Raw genomic sequence first — 22143 nt, forward strand, 5'->3', positions numbered from 1 at the left:
CAGATAATCTGAAGGTGTTCCGCATGATCGGTTAGACCTGGTTGACTGTACGGTTGATTGCACAAATCAGAAAACAATTTTGCAAATGTCATTCACCCAATCACACAATAAAATGCCAGATTTAAAGATACCTACCCATTTTCCACTAATCTTCCTAGGTTCCTTAAATTCATTTGTGCTGTGACTTCACCTGTTCTATCACCGACCTGAAAGAAAAGAAATTATCGTAAAAATTAATATTCACATGCTTGCAGAGGTCATACTATCTGGTTCATTCGTTGATGCTATATTGAGACAAATATCAGATCCCTTGAGAGGAGATGACATGGAGATTTTTTAATAGAACTGATGAAGAAATAAAGATACACCCGGCAGAACAGAAAACAAGACAGGTTATATAGTCATGGGACTTATATAAATATGTGGTAAGGCTATAACACCTGACAGTAAACCTTAAAGGGTAGCTACACGGTAATTTCAAATTTCTATTGTTTATTATAAAATATGAACCTTTGCAACAATATTGATAATGACCCTACTTTATTGATAATATTGATAATGACTTTATTTTCAATAGCGGAAAATCAGAATGACCATTGTGAAATAAGGCCTTTCTTTAAAGTGGTGATACCTGACTTTTTCGTAATGCTATAAGATAGGCTGACTTTCAATGACTTATGATCATTAACCTGGAAACTATTGGTAATAAAAATTGTTTTTAATTTACATTAAAATGAGAGTAAATTTTCTTTCTTTATTATCTTATCATAAATGTTGTTATAAAAGCTATTTATTTCATTTTAAGGTTATATTTCATGATAGTAGACATTTTAAGCCCAGAGCTACCCTTTAAAGGAAAGCTAACATCGGCTTTAACTGAGTGAATGTTCAGGCCTACAGAGTTATGGTTTTATACCATAATGCGATGTCACATTTTATGTTGTAACAGCAAAGTGTTTAAACTTGATGAATTACACCTTTGTTAACTGTCACAAATCAACCAGAACTTTGCTATTCAAAATTTGCATGCAATGGTGAATGAACTTTAACCTTTGTGCAGGCAATGATAAAAGCGTAAACAAGATTACAACTGTACCTCTTTGGATATCTCAAAGTGGAATGTTGTATATTCAATTGCTTTTTCATAATTTTGTAGATTCGTGTGTGCATTTCCCAGACTCCAGCATGCTCTTCCCTCGCCAACTCTGCAAAAAAAATGATTAAAAAATGAAAAGATTATTAATTTCGTTAACTGACTGTACAGGATTTATTTCCATGTAAAAATGCCAGTGCTTGGATTTTTGCATATATAATTATATATATAATATTAAGTCGCAATCGTAACTGTCCGTTGTCCGCACATGTACTTAAGTTTTACTGAGTTATAATGTTAGCACTGAATTTTTTGGCTAGGTGAGATACTGGGCAAGCTCAGTGAGTCGGGCAAAGTTACTGTGCTGTTCGCATGGGAGTTATGTTCGCATGGGAGTTATGCTAAAACTTTTATTTGGACGAAAAGTCCAGCTTTATTCTCTCAAAACATTTACTTTACCTTTCTTTAATTGATCAACAGATTGGCAGATTGCCAATTACTGGATGCATCAATGTCTTGTAAACCAAGTAAAACTAATTTTTAACATAACAAAAATAGACCTTTTTCACATATTAATTATACATAAAAATACTTGCCTATCACTCAGAATTTGTGCAATGCGTAAATGCCTCATGTGGTATTCTACCGCTTGTTCAAAATCCCTCAATAAAGTGAAAGTGTTGCCGAGACTGTAGCATGCTTGAGCTTCTATCGCCTGATCCCCAAGTCCTCTTGCAATCTGTAGTGATCTCCTGAAATAAATAAAATAACAAAAGATACAGAATTTAATTAAATGCTTTCACATTATTACTCACATTAAACACGTATGGCAGTAATCAGCACAGTTTGTGCTTTGACCTAACCAGGTACTTTTTTGTACACCTGGGTGGAGAGAGCCAAACACAAGTAAAGTTTCTTGCAGGACACAGGCAATGCGACAAGTTCTGATCTCATAACACGCTCTCAGTATACAGGCAATGCGACAAGTTGCGATCTCATAACACGCTCTCAGTATACAGGCAATGCGACAAGTTGCGATCTCATAACACGCTCTCAGGACACAGGCAATGCGACAAGTTGCGATCTCATAACACGCTCTCAGTATACAGGCAATGCGACAAGTTGCAATCTCATAACACGCTCTCAGTATATTCAAACAAACTGAAATCATACATTATTGCAGTGAAAAAATGTAGTTGAAAAGTTATCAAATAAATTGTTCATTATTTTTGACTACACAACTGTTTCACGAGTGAAACCTCATGAGAGCAATGGCATAATGGTAAAGAGATATCATGAGAGTTTGAGACATGTCAGTGCCATATTGCCGATATAAAGTAAGGACAAGATCCTGTTTACTCTTATGAGAGTTTTCGACATGTCAGTGCCATATTGCCGATATAATGTAAGGGCAAGATCCCGTTTACTTTTATGAGAGTTTGAGACATGTCAGTGCCATATTGCCGATATAATGTAAGGACAAGATCCTGTTTACTCTTATGAGAGTTTGAGACATGTCAGTGCCATATTGCCGATATAATGTAAGGGCAAGATCCCGTTTACTTTTATGAGAGTTTGAGACATGTCAGTGCCATATTGCCGATATAATGCAAGGACAAGATCCTGTTTACTCTTATGAGAGTTTGAGACATGTCAGTGCCATATTGCCGATATAATGTAAGGGCAAGATCCCGTTTACTTTTATGAGAGTTTGAGACATGTCAGTGCCATATTGCCGATATAATGTAAGGGCAAGATCCTGTTTACTCTTATGAGAGTTTGAGACATGTCAGTGCCATATTGCCGATGTATAATGTAAGGGCAAGATCCTGTTTACTCTTCTGAGAGTTTGAGACATTTCAGTGCCATATTGCCGATATAATGTAAGGGCTTAAGATCCCTGTACTCTTATTGCCTTGTACTTCGGATGTAAAACCATTGGTACTTTGTCTGCACATGTGCATGGTTAAGAACGTGGTTGCTTATTACAACATTTGAAACCCAATTCAATAGAGACAAATATTTGCTCTTAACATAACAATTTACGTGAGCATTCCATGTGCATTAAATTGCAAGTTATTTTAAAATGTTTTAGAATGAGAAATCATAACAATGAAGAAGTTGATTGACACAGACTGTTATTTACTCAGCTTGTTGAATTAAACCAGCTTCCACATTAGACAACAGAAGATGAATAAACTGGACATTCTACAACACTGAAATAAATCATTTAAACTGATTCAATGTACAGTATTATCAGGAGCCATTCTGTCCAACATAAATCGTATATGACAGAGTTTATAGTCCCAGCTTCATAAGAAATTTAGCAAATATTAGGAGGTTAGGATTACAGTTGGATTGCATGGACGACATGGATTCCAAGTTTTAGGTTGGTGGCTCGATATGTCTTAACTGTTAAACCCCACCATTCTAAAAATAGAATTGCACTGCAACTGCAGAAGAAAAATTTTAACTTGATCCCTTAAATGTAAATACTTTCTTTAATTAACCTCAAGTTAATAAGGAATTATTTGTTGTACATATTTTTAATCAATGTCAAAAGATTTGCTTTGCAGTTATTTATCATCTGAATGAACGATTACTTTCCAAGTAAGTCCAGCTTTAATCAGTCTACAGCTCAAAGTAAAGATGTATTGAAATCGCAAAGAATATACTGGATGACAATCTGCTCTCATAAACAACACTACATAGCTGATTTCAGCATACATTTACAACATTATGACATGAAGCATTGCCAACAGGTGTTAAATGTATTCAATGTTTAAGAGATGACTTCCGATATTATAGTATATAGTAGCAGTTACTAGTATACAAGCAAAAAGGAATGAAAATCAAGGTCACAACTTGAAAGGTCGTACAGGTTGTTACTTTGAATCTAATCAGAGTATATTTTTGATGCCTTTTTTTTTTTTTTTCCAAACCCAACCAACAGCAAAAGAAATTCGCCAATAAAAAAAGAGGAAAAAACAAAACGGACACAAATACAAGAACAAATGCCAAAAATCCTTTGAAATTAAATTATTCAATGTGTCTTTCAAACCATAAGCATGTCAAAGGTTAGAGGTCATAGGTTACTTTAGTACTAATAATCTGCAGCTGTATCAAATTGTCCTTTGAATACATGGGCATTTTAAAGGTTACAGGTTATAGGTTACTTACTTGTAATAATCAGCAGAACATTTAAAAGTTTACGGGTCATAGGAAATAATCTGAAGTGATTCAAATTGACCTTTTGAAAACATGAGCATTTAAAAGGTTAGAGGTCATAGGTTACTTACTTGTAATAATCGGCAGCTGAATCAAATTGCCCTTTGAATACATGGGCGTTTCCTAGGTTACTGTATGCTCTTCTTTCTGCTGCCTTGTCTCCAAATTCTTTTGCAATAGACAATCGCTGTAACAAAGGAATCAAATATATTTATACTACAAAAATGTTTGCTTAAATGCAAACTACCAATTAATTTTTATGATTTAATATTAAATCTACAAAAATCAATAATGCCAGGTTTTTTAACCAATTCCATGTACTGCATGTATCATTCAGTAATCTAATAGAGTGTCATATATTCATTGCCATTGACAACCACAGTGCAATATTAATTTAATACATTAAACAAGCCAATACATTCTGCCTGCATACTGCTTTGTTAATTATGGATTAGTGTCCTTTGGTTTTCCATAGAGCTATAAAAAATAGATTTATTTTATTTAGATCCAGCCACTGATACCCACAACATCTTAATTTTGTCAGTAATTTGCTTTTGGATTTATAATTTATTTTACAATTACACAACGTGCCCTTTTCACCAATTTACTAGACACAGTACAGGATTCTTCAACGTTGTAATTAAAAGAAAAATTAATAGCCCCCTCTATTTTTGCTTTCATACAAAAATGAATTTGGATTTAAAAATATCTTTTTAAAAATTATAATCCTCTATCAAATTGCAATAGACAAACAATACTAAACTGAAGCATAGCCTCTAGACTAATATACATTTACTTAGATATAGGATTATCTATATCAGCTCCTTCTCCACATTGTCCATTCATTTTTATAATAACAGACAATATTGCTCTACATGCCAAACACTTTAACCACCATGCTAGATATTATACATAGACATGGCAGGCTAGGATACCATGTTAATGTATATCATAATACATTAACCTTCCTTTGGGGCATCTCTATTAAGGGGACACTTCCACATGGAAAGAACAAGGGGAAATGTCTACCCCTATTCACATGATTTGAATGTGCTCCCTTAACCTTCTACTGTCTACAGTACTGTAACCTGGAATTGAACATCCTGTGTTAAGCTCGGTCTACACTATCAAACTAGTTTGACAAAATATGGTAGTGATATGCCCAAATATGGTAGTGATATGCCCAAATATGAAATCATCATGTCCATATATGGGCACATCACATTTTGTTGTCACATAAAGTTTGATAATGTAGACAAGGCTCCACATACAGTACCTCTTCATGATACTTGATAGCCACATCAAACTTTCCCAGTAGGTAGTAGGTGTTGCCAAGGTTACCACAAGCTCTTCCCTGTGCTGCACGGTCTCCAAGCTCGCGGACAAGTTTAAGGTTAGCCCTGATGATAAAAATAAAATACACACAAACGTCATAAAATAACACTTTTCCAAAAAAACAGATATTTCTTTCTCAAAAATAATTAGGAACTAATGCCAATTTTTCAGAGTGTGTACATTTTAAGTTAAATTACTACTGTGTATCTGTTCATTTCTGCCAGACAAATAATTTATTTGTTTTTTATTTGTTGCTCATTCATCAAATACAATAATACAAATACATATATGCAAATGACAGGATGAGAGCATGAGGATAACCCTATAAGCTGTAGAGCTTGTGTCCACAGGGATCCCTATATACACACAACATTATCATGCTTGCTATAGTGACAATGAGAAAACACAATTTAATTGATTTACAATTGTGAAGAAAGAAACAAATAATATTGACGGATATGTATCAGAAACAAATTATAGAGCTCTGTGAAACTGAATTATACTACAGCAGAACACATCTTTTGAGACGCACCTATTTTAGGGGTCATCTCTATTTAGGGGACACCCATATTAAAGGGAGATTTTTCTATGAATATGCGCATATGTTGAATATATTGAATGGAATAAGATACTGCTATGTGCATCAAGACATTGATTGTACATTATAATATTATAAAAGGTTATAAATCCTTTGCTGATCCACACTAAATCTGTCTGTTAATGACGCTGTTAGACGTAGACAATTTGTGCTACTGATGATCCTAGTAGGCACGAATATAATGCTACTAACCTATAAGCAATTGTGTGTTGATGAGTTGTGTTTTCTTATTTGCTATTTGTTTAAGATGTAGTATTATTTATATAGATTGAAGCAAAAACAATATTAAAACCTGAGTTCAAACCTTGTCATTTTATGCATAATAATAATAATATCCTGGATTTATATAGCACCTAATATTGTGAAACAAAGCGCTGAACATTATTACCCGAGTCATTTTTTTTTTATCAAACACGTACGGAAACTTACTCCCATAATGCAGCTAGTAATCAGCATACTTTTATTTATCTATAGAAATTATATGACTTAGAACTCCTAATAAGGGACACCTCTGGGACCCAACAAAGTATCAATTTGGGGTGTCACCTAACGAATAGTGTTAAAAGAGATATTGCCTCAAGTGTTCTTTTTACACAAAAGTGTCATCATGATGAAAGTGTCATCATGATAAGGGTTTCATCATGATAAGGGTGTCATCATGATAAAGGTGTCATCATGATAAGGGTGTCCTACTGTACAAGAAACCATGTAGCGTTTACATTTGTTGATTAACTTTACACTTCAATATTAAACAAAACATATAATTTTGATAATAATTTATACTATTTTAATTATTATGTTTAAAAAATTCTTCTTTTGATGTCCACTCACTTAATTTTTATTTTACTAACTAATGTGGTTTTTAACTTCTATCTTCTAGTTTGTTCTATTGTTTTTCTTCAATTAACAGAAACATAATCAATTCTATAAAATGATGACAACTTTAATCCATGTTGTTCTAATAATAGCTAGATTTGAAAAAGCATTATCAGTTGACGTAAGCCATGTTTACGACGTGCAGGTGAATTATAACTCTTTACAGTCTGGGTGTATTGTTCCATAGAAGCTAATGTCATATATTTCAAATGACATTTATTTACAATTGGATTTATCAAATTGCAGCGAGTAAACTTTCCTGAATCCAGATCGGAAAAGTGGCAACTATCCTTCATAGTTTTCAAATGTATCCAGGCAGTTTCTAACTATACACACATTCCGATTAGCAGACATGTGGATTCATCCAAGTTTATTCCAATAAGAAAATTTTTTTTTTATTTCAGCATTTGCATAATCTAAATTTCTTTTAATATGGTAAATTATAGCAATGTCTGTGGTATGTCACTCTTAAAAAAAAAAAAATAGTGTACACTTAAAAGTAGCATTAAGCCAAATACAAACTTTATATTAATGGCTACCAGATTTCTTCTCTATGTAGATGGTTACTTAAACCAGTACCAGGTGTACCGCAAACTTAACCTTAACCAATAAAAGAAAAGTAGTAAAAGTAAGAGAAAAACTAATCCATACTCATAGTAGTCAATGGCGGTAAGAAGGCTCTGTTTAACGTCCCGCGGAAAGTCACCAGGATCTTGGTGTCCACTTCCATTTGCATGCTTCCCTTTGGCATGAAACACATTCCCTAGATTATATAAAGCTCGAGCCTCACCCATCTGTAAAGAAACAAATCATTAAATAAAATTAGAATAGTAGTTAGAAATAGAAAACATACATTGAAAAATACATGTGTAGATCTACTTATTTTCCTAACGCTGAAATTATGATGGTGGAACATGCTCCCATTGAAAGTGCAGGGTCAAAGTGGTCTGTACCATAATTGGATAGTTTCTTCCACATTCCATTTTTTTTGGAAGAGAAGGGCCATTGTCAGTTTATCCAGGTAAGCTAGACATGAAAGAGGCAACCTATACAGTATCTTTAAAATTAATAGTAAAAATAATAATCTTATGTACATCTGTCCTGTCTTTGTTATGTTTTATATTGTCATTGTCATGTTTTATATGTATATTAAGGGTAGCCATAAAAACTAGCTTTGCTCTTTTCTCTCCATTTTTGATTTATCTTTACCAATTATCTCATCAAATTCACATTGATTTACTCATCCTTTATAAATATAGTTTAGGGTTCGAGGTTATCTGTACCATACTAATTGCATCCTTAGGCAAGATGCTTTACTCTCATTGCCTCGTCTTTTGGATGGGATGTAAAGACGTTGGTCCCATGTACTTAACAGCGCACATTAAAGAACTTGGTACACTATTCGAAAAGAGTAGTGGATCGTCTCCTGGTGTGCTGATCTGGTAGGTGCTGCACTGCTGGCTGCTGTGGGTCCGTGGAGGGCCTAATCCGAATTTCATCAATTTTCAGCTAAACTTGAGGACCAGAAATAATACATTTAACATTTAACATTTAGAGGAGATGAATTCCATTGTATTGTATGACTGTGTCATCCACATGTGTAGTGCAATTCAGCCTGGCAGGGTTATTTTCCTAACATTTTTAATTTTGATGATTTAATTGTGACAAGGGACCTTTGAATTGAATATTATTAATTGCATAATGTACATAGATATTCCTACCACCATCAAAAGTCCAAATTCACTTGCAGAGCGCCCTCAGACAGATGCAACACATTCAATCAAACGGTACTTTTTGTTAATTCCTTACTGAACTCTTACAACGTAACACAAGACAGTATGTTACTCAACCGAGACGAAATTGCTTTTCGTGGACATACTACACACTGTTCAAGTACTCCATGCGATATATCACCTTTCGTATTAATATCAACATGACAATCAAGATGGTAAATGATAATCGCTCAACTGGAAAATTATTTCAACATGGCTAAATAGCACAATGAGAATATACTAGTAATCATAATGATGCGAATTGTAGACAAGTAGAAGTACTGTAATACTTGCCAAAAAAAACAAAAATAAATAAAACAGTACTTAGTTCTACTAACAGTACTTAGTTCTACTCTCAATTAGTGATGAATTCATAGAAGTACTAATACTACTAATGGTAACTACAGAATGGCCTCAAGGTATTAACTTGTTGTTTGAATAGTTATACAATTAGTATTACTATAAAATTATACTGATGTATTTTAATATGGATAGTAGTTTTTGATAAATGAATATTTGTATTTATAATATAATTCAAGTTCAAGTTCAAAAAACATTTATTTGTTTAACAGATATACTGTAGGTGTGTACATTATTTAAATGAAAACATGGTAATATAGTACCTACAATAAACACATGAAGAGTCATGGTACAGTACGTATTTGATAAATGAATAATTTTATTTATAATATAATACACATGAATTAATACAGATTAAAAGTCAGTATACATAGAGTACTAAGTCTGCAGTACCTTCAATATTAAGTTGATTGCTTTCATACTGTAGGTTCCAGAAAGCTGTTTTTGCAGTGGTTGAACCAATGAACTATGGATATATAGGGGACACCAAAGATAATAAGCAAAGCCCTTGGGATTGTCGCTGCACTTGAAGTAACAACAGAGTGCATTCAATGAAGGTCATACTGAACCACATACACCTAATGCTATACACTGTACACACCATGGCTCATAATAGAAATAGATCGATCCTGCTTCAAAAATATTGTTTTTGTAAGCAGAAATAGCATAAGCTAAAATTTAAAATATAAAACTGAACGGAAGATTCAGAGCTACAGAGGATAGCTTTTGAGAAGTCAGCAATATTAAATTTCCTGAAAATCAAAGTACTGTACCTATTAATGCTCAAAGAAAGTATGCATTGCAAACCTGACTTTACTAGTGCTTATTCAGTTCATACTATAGTAATGCACTTTGATGAGTTTATTTGGAGTATTTTGATTCTCAACAAACTGCACTATAGATGTACAAATCATCATAGTAATAATTAAACCCTTTATCGATTCAGATAAAGTTAAAATTAAAGTATGTGGGTGTTCAACGTGGGCATGTAGTGAACACGCAATTAACTAGCGTTTATAGTATAGTTGAAATAATAAATATTTGATTAATTAAAATATTCTCATTCTACTAAATCATTAAGCACAATTCTCAAAAATATGTACGATACTAACGGCTTTGAAATTGTGATGTAGTCCAAGTTTTGTTGGTGAAATACAAATGATAAAATAATTTAAAAATACTGCGACACTTTATTTGTTACCTTATCATTTAATTCTCTCGATATGTCCATGTGTCTCTGACAACAAATGACTGCTTCGTCAAACTTGCCAAGAACCTTTAATGTGTTGCCAAGGTTACCGCTAGCTTTGGCCTCTCCAAGTCGATCTGAAATTGTACTATGAAGACAGAAAATGAAGAAGTTAGAAATGTTGTCCAAGCGAGTGGCCCTATATTCATAGTTCACCACTGTGTGAAGAATCTATAGTTTAGCTAAAAGCCACAACAGTAGAATAGGGTACTGAAGCAGCGGAATGATGTAGCAACGTAATGATATAGCAACGGAATGATATAGCAGCGGAATGATGTAGCAACGTAATAGTGTAGCAGTGACATATATTTTCTTTCCTACTGGTCCTGAAATATTTTATTTTCTGCTGTACTTTTCAAAGTCATTTACTTGGTCTATTATCATGTAGAAGCAACAAGGGTTTTAATGGAAAGCTTCATATTTAAAAAAATTACAAATAGGCCAAAAAAAGTAGTATTAAATGAGTACAGTATTTATAAATGATTATTAACAATAATACTGTATAATAAGTATAGTACTGTATAATATATAGTTCAAGTTCAATCATAAATTTAAAATGTTCATTTTTAAATTTTTTATTTTATTCAATAGAAACCAACAGCGATAATTACCGCCACTAACAGGTTTGATAAAAACAAAGCCAGGACTGTCTAAAGCACCTTGGTCCTGACATTGATCAAGGGCTTCTCTCGTCCAGTGCCCACCTTGACCAGAGGTCTGAGGCAGATACTAGATGCAGGGGCAGCCATAAGAGTCAGCAGTGCTGATTTCAAATGCCTAACGGGACCCCAGCCGTATACAGCACCCGCTATTCCCAGATAGTCTCCCATCCATTTACAATTCATGTTTTAGACAGATAAGAAATACAGACAAAGACAAAACATTACGGATACATTTTTTGGAGCCATGGAAGAATATTAATCTCGATGGCCGGAAATAAGCTTTGTGATTAGGCTAAGTCATACAGTTTTTTTCTAAAGCATTTAATTAATAAACACAATTTTAAATTGGCTACAGTAGCTGTAGTGATAATAATGTCTCAGTTGTTCTCTGTTTTTCATCTGATCTCATAAACCTCTACTGGATTGTTGGTATTGTTCTTGATTTATAATCAGACTTCTTTAATAATTGTACTACGATAATGAACACAATCTAATTAGAGATACAATTGAATTTCAGAAACTCTAATTAATAAGTTTACATTCCTAGCCAAGACTGATCTTTCCTTCCGGTCATGCAGTATGTAAAAAAATATGATGAGAGCACCGATTATTACCATAGAGAATACACGAACATAGAATTAAATCACGGTGTTTAATGATTTTACAGTAGTCGATTCACTCATGAGGTAACTACCAATAAGCTATTTAAAGAGAATGTACAGTCAGCTGGATTTGTATGGTAAGCAGGCATACTGAAAGGTTAAATTAATATCCATGGTAAAGAGTCAAATTGATCTGCATGATGGAAATCCCAATCACATATAATATAATGTACTCCAAATGTACTTTCAAAGGCTGCTGTCACAAGTTGCACCACTGACACAAGATCAAGAATGAACCCTGGACCTTGTGATTGGAAGACAAGCTTGTTAACCACCAAGCTACCTGTACCATTTGACCAAAGACACCCACCTTTCAAGTCTTTCACCCAGCCTAAAGTTTATTTTAAAACGAATTCCAACACAACACACACCACAAGAAACATTTGGGTACCTGTTTTAATAATTTTTTTAATCAACTATTTAAAAACAACCCTACATCTCTAAGTAAACATCTCTAACTGAACACCTCTAACTGAACAGAAAGATTATGTGTTTGATTGCTTATTATTAAAGAATATAAATTACCGTAGTAAATGCACAAACAATAAGATTTAAAACAGATTACTACTTTACTGTACCTTGTTAATGTGAGATCGTGACGGTGGTAATCTAGCGCTTTCCCGTATTGTTGTAGATAAAAGTATGCATTCCCTAGTTGGCTGTATATCGCGCTCAGCGTCTTCATATCATCTGTACCAACTCTGACGGCTGCCTCGAAGTATTCAACACCCTCTTGACACCTTCCAACCTTGCAAAGCCTTTCTCCCTCCAGGGCTAGTTCCATACAAGGCATATCCATATTGGCTTTCATTATTGATCTGTTAAAGGAAATTAGTGCCAACAATTAGTTTTCTTTGGTGGTAAACAGTACAGTGTGATAACTGTGCAAGGAATGCTCCATGCATTTAATAATGTCCAATCAATGCTTAAACTGAACGTAGTTGACTTTAAGCTGAAATACAATATGGTGCTGTACGTGCCTGCTAACTTTAGATTAATTTATAACTGCTGTTTACGTCTTTTACGCGATCATGTTAATTAAATTTAGGATTAACAATTAATAATCCAGAGACAATGTTTAACAACACATTGTAAGGATTAAATATACTGTATGTGAATAATGAAATTTGAAAAGATTTTTTTTACAAAACACAACACATTGACAGTTGTTTTGAATAGTGACTTTCATACACTTTTAAAAGTAAGGGCTTGGTTCAATTTCAACGATTGCAGATTTCAACAAATTTTAACATTGTTGATTTTCACCCCACTTTTCCAGTAACATCTTGCATACAGTAAATTGTTGCAACTCAACGTTGACTGGAAAACCGGCTAAAAATGTACATACACAAAAGCACACAAAAAAATCAATACATGATAAAGGCAATTAAAGCCACTGTATGAAAAAAAAAATATTTTTTAAGAAGTGATGAAAAGTTAAAACATTAAAGAATTACGGGAAATTGGCCAATGTTGGTTAGCTAAGCACACAATTGATGTGAAAATTCAAGTTTGCAAATAATGCACAATTAAAAGCAGGATCCATCTTAATTAATGAAAATCACATAAATTTAAAAGGGCGATTTATCTTAATTACTGAGTCGCCATACAAGAAACAGGATATTATACAAACATATTAATGAAGAATTGTTACAATTTACGATTAATAAGTAACCCAAGTTTAAATTAACATACCTAGTTTAACACAATAACTAATATATTCAGTGGGTGGCTATTTAAACGATCTTGAATAACAAACATTATCAACTAGACTCTTCAATTCATATGAGCAACAATGTATTTTACAGTAGTATCAGTATCAAAATATAATGTAAAATATACAGAGATGAATTGGTCAGGGACTGCTAAAGTAAACAAGATTATGATTAGATAATATTAATGAAAAAGACTTATTACAGATTTAGAAGCAGTGATAGCAGTACTGTACTATAAAATCTATTCATGCCATTATCTCATTCTTGTGTATCAAGTTACAGTAATATTATTATCATGACAAGAAGTAAGAACAAGGGTGCTAATTTAGTAATATTATTTTCAGTACATATTAGGGCACAAGCACTGATGTGACTCATAAAAACCCAAGCATTGGGGTGATGTTGGGTGGATACAGTGCATTTAATAATTAAAACCACAATTGCACTGGACTTGGCCTCAGCAAGAGAAACCTGTCGCATTTGGACTTTCTTGGCTTGGTGAGTTTTACTAAGCTCATGGTAAGAATTCTGAGGCTGTGAAAAGCAAAAAAATAAATGGCACAAAAGATTCTACCCAAATCATAATCATATTTTTTTAAACATAATCCAGGTTAGAAATGTTTAATTTCATTCAGTTTTCCATCAAAACTAAACTTCTGTGTGCAGTCACCCAACTGAAAACTACTGTACATAATTTGTATACATAATATATTATACAACATACAACTCCTGTTTGGCCTACAATTTGGTTCAACATAGAAATTTGAAACAGGCATTACTGTAATTATTTCTAATCTTGGTGGTCAGCCCTTGGCGAAGGTATGTAATCTCTGATTGTCCTTAAAATATAATATTTCAATACAAATATTACATGACAAAAATGAAGTTTGTCTTAAGGGTGAATCGGTTATACTGTACAGTAGTGTGATGAAGAATATCAACTAATTTTCGTCGCTTGAAAACTGCTAATCAGACTTTTCCCTCTGGGAAACTTTAATTCAGTATCCTTAGACCTTTATTCTCTCGTATAATTAACACAAACCACTAGGGGTCATTTCTGATCTTGTATAGACTTTGAGCATCTTTAGACAACCATTTAATATTTGGTTCTTAAACTTAACATACATTTTAAAATGCTCATACTGTTTGCAAGTTACACAGTACATCCAAACATTAATGTATTGTTCTCCCAAAAACATTAAAAATAAGACTTTGAATGAATAGACCATTTCCAGTTAATCACCTCCATAGGAAAAAACTTTAAAATAATGTTAAGACAAAATTAACAGTTAAATTCAATCAAAAACCCATTAACTTCCAGTCAATTTGCCCTTTTTTTTGCTTTAAATTAGTTTTTTAGGTAAATAATCCAATTTTTGGGTCAACTACTGTATACAATACAAATAAAATGGCAAATTCAACAACAAAAATTGTAAAAGAAATATTTTGTCAGGAAGACTATATATCTTTAAGGGGACACCTTAGGGACCCAAAAGGGGACACCTTAGGGACCCAAAAGTGGTGTTCTACTGTATAAATAATAAAAATTAAGCAACAATAGTATTAATGTCATGTCTAGACTATTTTGAGCAAAGAAAGTTGTGAAATGTGTCTCTTTGTTCATTCATTTTTAATTATTTTTAAACAACCAATCATCAAAAAATTGTTCTTGTTTCTGTATATTATAATGTACTACACAGACCAAGTCACAAGTAAATTGTTCTTGTTTCTGTATATTATAATGTACTACACAGACAAAGTAACAAGTAAATTGTTCTTGTTTCTGTATTATAATGTACTACACAGACCAAGTCACAAGTAAATTTATTTGATAAAACTTATTTGACAAAAGTCGTGAAATACATCGGTTTGTTTGCTTTATTTAAGTATGTTAAGATAAAACTTCATCATTCACACCTGAGCAACAGTGTAATAAATACACTTATCAGTTCAAATGTTTTTAGCTCAACAATAATTTGTTTTTTATCCCCTATATTTTATGGTATACCATAACATAATACATCCTCCAATCAAATTTGATGCTCATAAAATGGATTTCCTCACATTGAATAAAAAAATTATAATTCCAGACAGACACTACTTTAAGCTGTAATTTCCAAACAAATTTATACTTTATTTTATTGATCCACTATGCTGTACTATACACTATGTACAGTAGGTACTTCAGTATATAATGAAAATTGGTCAAATATTAAATGAAAATTAGTCTGGACAGGCCATATCATAACTGTAAGCCCATAATTAAAAGGATAAATGTGAACATCAGTATTAAAATATACATCACAGGTAACAGATACTGTACATGTTCATTCTTTAAAGTCATGTTGTTAGTATAAAAATTAATAAACTGTCGCTCATGGACTATTATGTTTGTATAGATTCTTACAGTTAGGTTTTTTATGTAAATTGACTGCTTGAAATATTGAAACATGCTGTATGATTTTCATCAATTCAACTTTATCCACATGTCATCTGTGTCATGTTGTCAAAGCTCTTCCATTCACTGTTGCAGCAGTATAAGTATAATTTACAAGACACTTTAAAATGTTCTGTCCCATAACAAAAAGACGATGAAGATGACAAATGATTTATTAGATAACAACGAAATATCATTAGATTATACAAACAGAATGTTTGACAAGTATCAGTAAAGCTTTTCATATTAAAAATCTATTCATCTATTAAAAATTACAGAAAAATAACAAAAAGTAGTAATTAAAAATTTAAATTAAGTTTTATAATTCACAATTTATATTTAAGAAAATTTAAAAAAAACAGTATCAAGGATTTTCAAGTAGAGAGAGGAGGTGGGTGGGGGAGATTTTAGAATGAAGTGTTGAAACTAATTTCCTATCTTTTGCATTGCAATTTTCGAAATTAAATTCGGCTAGGCCACGACTTATTGCAAAAGTTATGAAAAGAGCAATGATAAGGATAACTACAGACATGGAAAAAGTACTATGTAACCAACCTTGACCTACAGAAAAGAACAACATCAAAGAAATAAAAAAGAAAAAGTGGACTTGTGCAGGTGGACTACGTAGACGAGAGGTGGTGAGATAACATCAGGGAGTTTAGCAAGGAATAGACTGGATCAGAGGTGGTGAGATAACATCAGGGAGTTTAGCAAGGAATAGACTGGATCAGAGGTGGTGAGATAACATCAGGGAGTTTAGCAAGGAATAGACTGGATCAGAGGTGGTGAGATAACATCAGGGAGTTTAGCAAGGAATAGACTGGATCAGAGGTGGTGAGATAACATCAGGGAGTTTAGCAAGGAATAGACTGGATCAGAGGTGGTGAGATAACATCAGGGAGTTTAGCAAGGAATAGACTGGATCAGAGGTGGTGAGATAACATCAGGGAGTTTAGCAAGGAATAGACTGGATCAGAGGTGGTGAGATAACATCAGGGAGTTTAGCAAGGAATAGACTGGATCAGAGGTGGTGAGATAACATCAGGGAGTTTAGCAAGGAATAGACTGGATCAGAAGACACTTCAATGGACTGAAACAAGCTAACAATAGGATACGTCGCAAGATCACTATGTCTAGCTAATATACAGTACATTCAAGCATCTTGAGACTACAGACAGGAAAAGTATATACTGGCCATCAGCAATACGGCAATAAAAATTGGGTGCAGAACTCTTCTTTGAACATTATAAAATCTATAAATTTCTACACACTGCAGTGGATGAAACAAATGCCGACATAATATTTAGCCAGCTGCACGCATTAACACCACATTTCAATGACTTGTTTAAAAGCTTTTTCTCATTGAGACTAGCTAAAAAAATCATTATGGAATTTTAATCTATGATAATATCATAGTTACAACATCCACAGTAAAAAAAATAGAGGAATTGGACTTTGCATTGGAAAAAGAATATTGATGTCAATACAGTATGTAATTGGTAAGGGCAAAAAATGAGCATATTTTGTTTACTTTATTTTAGGGTAACTTTTTAACACTAACTTTTTTTCCATTTTGGTTAAAAGGCATAAAATAACAATTATCGCATTTGCTTTTCAATTGTGTAAAAAAGCATTCCGCAATTTTTTTTATTTTGTGGCCTAAGATACAGTTCCCGGGACCAAGCAGCGGCCCAGCCACCCAGGCTGTACCAGTGACCAATGCAGCGGACTAGCCACCCAGGCTGTACCAGTGACCAACGCAGCGGCCAGCCACCCAGGCTGTACCAGTGACCAACGCAGCGGCCTAGCCACCCAGGCTGTACCAGTGACCAACGCAGCGGCCCAGCCACCCAGGCTGTACCAGTGACCAACGCAAGGAACCAAATATAAAAAGTCTACAGTAACACCTCACCATGGTTGGGGCAGAGATACTGTACTGTACTGTAGCGCAACATATTTTTTAAGAGACTCTAGGTCACCGAAAATTGGATTTATACTTTTTTTGGAGGGTAAAATTTGCGCTGATCAATATCAAGCACAAACATTTAGCACAGCCCGGGCTTCCACCTTTATGTAAAGCACACAATGACATCATTTTCTGTGTCGTATCAGTATACCGTAAGATTTTAGATTACTATACATCATGATCACTAGTAGTATATTTTTTTTTCACAATAATGGAAAGGATACACTCAGTAGGTACACATTAATGCCTAACTTTCAATAGAAGTTTGGATCGCAAAACAAGAACCCTGGTTTGTACTGTACAGTAGGAGACTGTGGTTTTCACTACGCAAGTAAATTGATCGACCAATCAGAAGTGCGGGTTTGAATAATCTGTCACTTGTGATTGGTCAAAATACTTACATTGCGTATACAGTACAGTACATCCTTGCGTTACTTCCTAGTGGGAACCAATCTTAAAGTGTTTAGTTACAATGTGTAATACAGACTTAGACAATCAGTTTTGCCATCCTGATTTAAGTCTGCTGTATGGTGTCACTTTCAATTTAGCCATGTTCACCAATCTAGTTCTGTCACATTATGTATTATCAAGTATCCAATATAACTTAATTAGGATGGAGTATAGATTTCAATACATCTGAATGCATTCAATCATCATTATAATACAATTATTAACAACAAACGTAGAAGCTATACAAATCTATCTGGAAAAACTCAATTTAAAATGCATTAATATTATTATTAGGAACTAATTCCATTGTTAAAGCTTTAAACACCCTACAGTACTGTACCTACTGTACCTATTGTAATCCACATCCAACTCTAACAATGGTAGATTATTGGGTGGTTATTGTACAGGTGCTTGTAGGAAGTCACTTGTGATGACTGACAACCAAACTACATCATATTAATGTATTGTGTGCATGTGGCAATACTGAGATACGTCTCTTTGCTGCTTACAGCACCTTGAGGTGGTTATTATACAGGTGCTTTTAGGAAGTCACTTGTGATGACTGACAACCAAACTACATCATATTAATGTATTGTGTGCATGTGGCAATACTGGGATATGTCTCCTTGCTGCTTACAGCACCTTGAGGTGGTTATTGTACAGGTGCTTTTAGGAAGTCACTTGTGATGACTGACAACCAAACTACATCATATTAATGTATTGTGTGCATGTGGCAATACTGGGATATGTCTCCTTGCTGCTTACAGTACCTTGAGACAGGTTTGATGATTTCTACTGTAGGTTCAGGTGACAACTTCAATTGACCTGATCTAGGTTGGACATTCGTCCATGGTCTTTGCAAATAAAAGCTTCCTATTGCCGCAGGTGGATTCTGTAAACCTACACTTCTAAAGGTCTGTCTACACTATCAAACTAAGTGTTATGTACCCAAGTATGGTAGTGTCTTGATATGCCAAAATATAGTAGTGATATGACATCATCATGTCAATGTATATGGTCACATCACATTTTTTGTCACATAAAGTTTGATAGTGTAGACAGGGCTTAACACCATGGACATCATAACATTTTCCCTGAACTGCAGTACAATTTAATTAAACTTTACAAAAAAAAAAAAAGTTAAAATCAACCTGATGGGATACTTCAAAGCACCAAGAAATGACCAGTTCTCTTACATGTGTACAGCGACACCTTGGAAATAGACATCAAACATATGAGATCTTATAACAATGACATCCTATGATATTTTAATACTTGGGTTATTATTTGAACCATGAACAATACAAAAAAAATGAAATAAATATTCTAAACTCTGTAAAAACTAAAATAATATATAAACTAAACAACTTTAATAAAACAAAACAATAATGTGTTTAAATCTAATCAGCAAACAAGTTTACATCTAATTAGCAAACATCTTTCTTCATTCTAACTAATTAATTACCAATTTTGACTAATTGAATACAAGTCAGTAAATTAGAGGTTGGTGAAGTGACTTGCATTGCAATTAAGCACGCATTAAAATCGTAAGAGCATTTTATGACGCACTAGCACTGTTATTAACAAGGTAGTTATAATTCATCCTAGCAAATTGCTTTGCACAGTTAAAACATGAAATTATGTTTTAACACAAAAATTATAACATTATTTTTGCTAGGCAGAGAAACTCTAAACTACCCAAGGATTATATTGGAAATTAATGTTTAAACAGTAAGGTATTAAGGAAGTCTGCGAGAAAAGCCTGCAGAATCTTTTTCTTGATATTAAATATACAGACAAAACATTCTACAATTTCCAAGGTTGATTTTGCAAATTGAATATAATTTTCAGCCACATTTTCTTAAAATCGATGAATGAATTATATTGCATAAAATCAATTATTTTAAATAATATTGCTGTACTGTATGCAATAGTGATCTTTCTAATGAACTTAATAATTATATAATAATATTTAATAATTATATAATAATATTAATAATAATTATAATATTTAATCACTTTAATTTTAATACAGTTGAGTATGCCTTTTATAATGTGTGTGTTATTTTGATTTTTAAAAAAATAATATTATTACTGTGTGCAAGTAATCTTTCTAATGAACTTCATAATAGCAATCGCTTTCAGCATGCATTTGATAATGTTGTTATGTAATTTTTCGTTTAATTCCTAATATTTCAGGCTTTATAATACAGTATTATAAAAGTGCATTATCCAAATCTCAATGACCTTCACACTACAGTATAACAATAAAATGTCAGAAAAAAGAAAGAAAAAAGTATGAATTCAAAAGATGAGTTTTCAAAGCTGCCTTAAATTTAAATAAGCAAATAAAGTTGCCAGCATTAATATATTTTGTGTTATTTAGATTTTACAGAAAATAACTTTTATACTGTGTGCCTTACTAAAAAATATATTTGTAGGCCTACTGTATGTTTTATAATAGAAATATACTTGTTGTGGTCAGCATCATGAAAGTGGTCAGCATCATGAAAGTGGTTGTCTGAAATTCTGTGATGAACGGGGCTGACCACTATGGGCTGACCACTATGGGCTGACCACTATGGGCTGACCACTATGGGCTGACCACTATGGGCTGACCACTATGGGCTGACCACTATGGGCTGACCACTATGGCAAGAATCCAGAGAACTGTACAGTAATTACCAACAAATTTCAAATAATCTTAATTGTACAATACAACAAAACATGATGTACAGTGTGCAAATGCATTGCCATGCAATGTTGCTCTCCATCTACTACTGTATCATCACATATTTTGTTATTAGGAAGGTTTCGCAACCGTACGAATACGATAACGAAAACGTCACACATTTGTGAAACTTTTGAGCTGATCCCTATTTCATATTCGTAAAGCGTATTCGTGTTGACGAATATTATCACCAGTCATATTCGTAACTACAAAACAAGTATAGTTTTTGATCTATTTTGCACATTTTGCATTTGAATCAGAAATGATTTAGATTTATTGAAAGTAATTTACTAAAATGCTAGGTCAATTTTGATAAATAGCAGTTTTTAAAGTCCTAACTCGCTTTAATGTTACGCTAGGCCTAGACAGCAAAGCACCGAGCAACACATACCTGCGCTTGGCACAAATTTACCGCAGTTATATTTTTGACGGCGTCCTAAATATTTTGTTGCCATGTCAGATTTTTAATGGCTTACGAAAACGAATACGTGTGCGTGATGTATCCGTTTTTGTTATCGTATTCGTAAGACTGCGAAACCTCTCTATTGAATTATGAAGAAATTATGTACTGTACAGTTAAACGCTATTCATTTGATCTAACAATATAGGTTGATTGTTATTCATTTAGGTTGAATATTGATTACTCTGTTTCCTTATATAATTCAGTTCTTTGTTCTGAAACCTAGCTAGCATAATGTGAACTTTATAGCTGTACTCATTGCATGGTAAAATTGTTATACTGTGATAGTTATAATGAAAATAGGTTTACTGTACACTGTGATGGGATTGAGAATAAAAATGAATTTGTCTTTATTATTATCGATTTATAAATAATTCTTAAATGCATACGATCATCTACTGTAGTTAATATTCAGCTAAGAAATTTGGATTGACTGTAGATCAAATGGTCATATAGGTCAGATTAGCCCACTAGGAGGTTAATCCCTTCTCTTTTTTTAAATAGTGATAATAGAAATCTGTTATTGTGTACTGTACATACATGCATTGT

General features: G+C 33.2%; 1 protein-coding gene across 2 annotated transcripts in view; it reads right to left on the reverse strand.

Moving 5' to 3' along the window:
• LOC140047419 (G-protein-signaling modulator 2-like) overlaps positions 1-22143 on the reverse strand; it is a 72050-nt gene that overhangs the window by 45500 nt on the left and 4407 nt on the right. For both annotated transcript variants that reach the window (XM_072092441.1, XM_072092440.1), the window contains exons 2-9: positions 12414-12653; positions 10464-10599; positions 7782-7924; positions 5598-5721; positions 4393-4508; positions 1690-1845; positions 1097-1205; positions 136-206 (exon numbers count right to left, since the gene is read on the reverse strand). In XM_072092441.1, the coding sequence (XP_071948542.1) occupies positions 136-206; positions 1097-1205; positions 1690-1845; positions 4393-4508; positions 5598-5721; positions 7782-7924; positions 10464-10599; positions 12414-12646 (1088 nt within the window). In that variant the 5' untranslated portion in view covers positions 12647-12653. The remainder of the gene's footprint in view (positions 1-135; positions 207-1096; positions 1206-1689; positions 1846-4392; positions 4509-5597; positions 5722-7781; positions 7925-10463; positions 10600-12413; positions 12654-22143) is intronic.

This window comes from Antedon mediterranea, chromosome 4 (genome assembly GCF_964355755.1).
Source record: "Antedon mediterranea chromosome 4, ecAntMedi1.1, whole genome shotgun sequence".
In the NCBI taxonomy this organism is placed as follows: Eukaryota; Metazoa; Echinodermata; class Crinoidea; order Comatulida; family Antedonidae; genus Antedon; species Antedon mediterranea.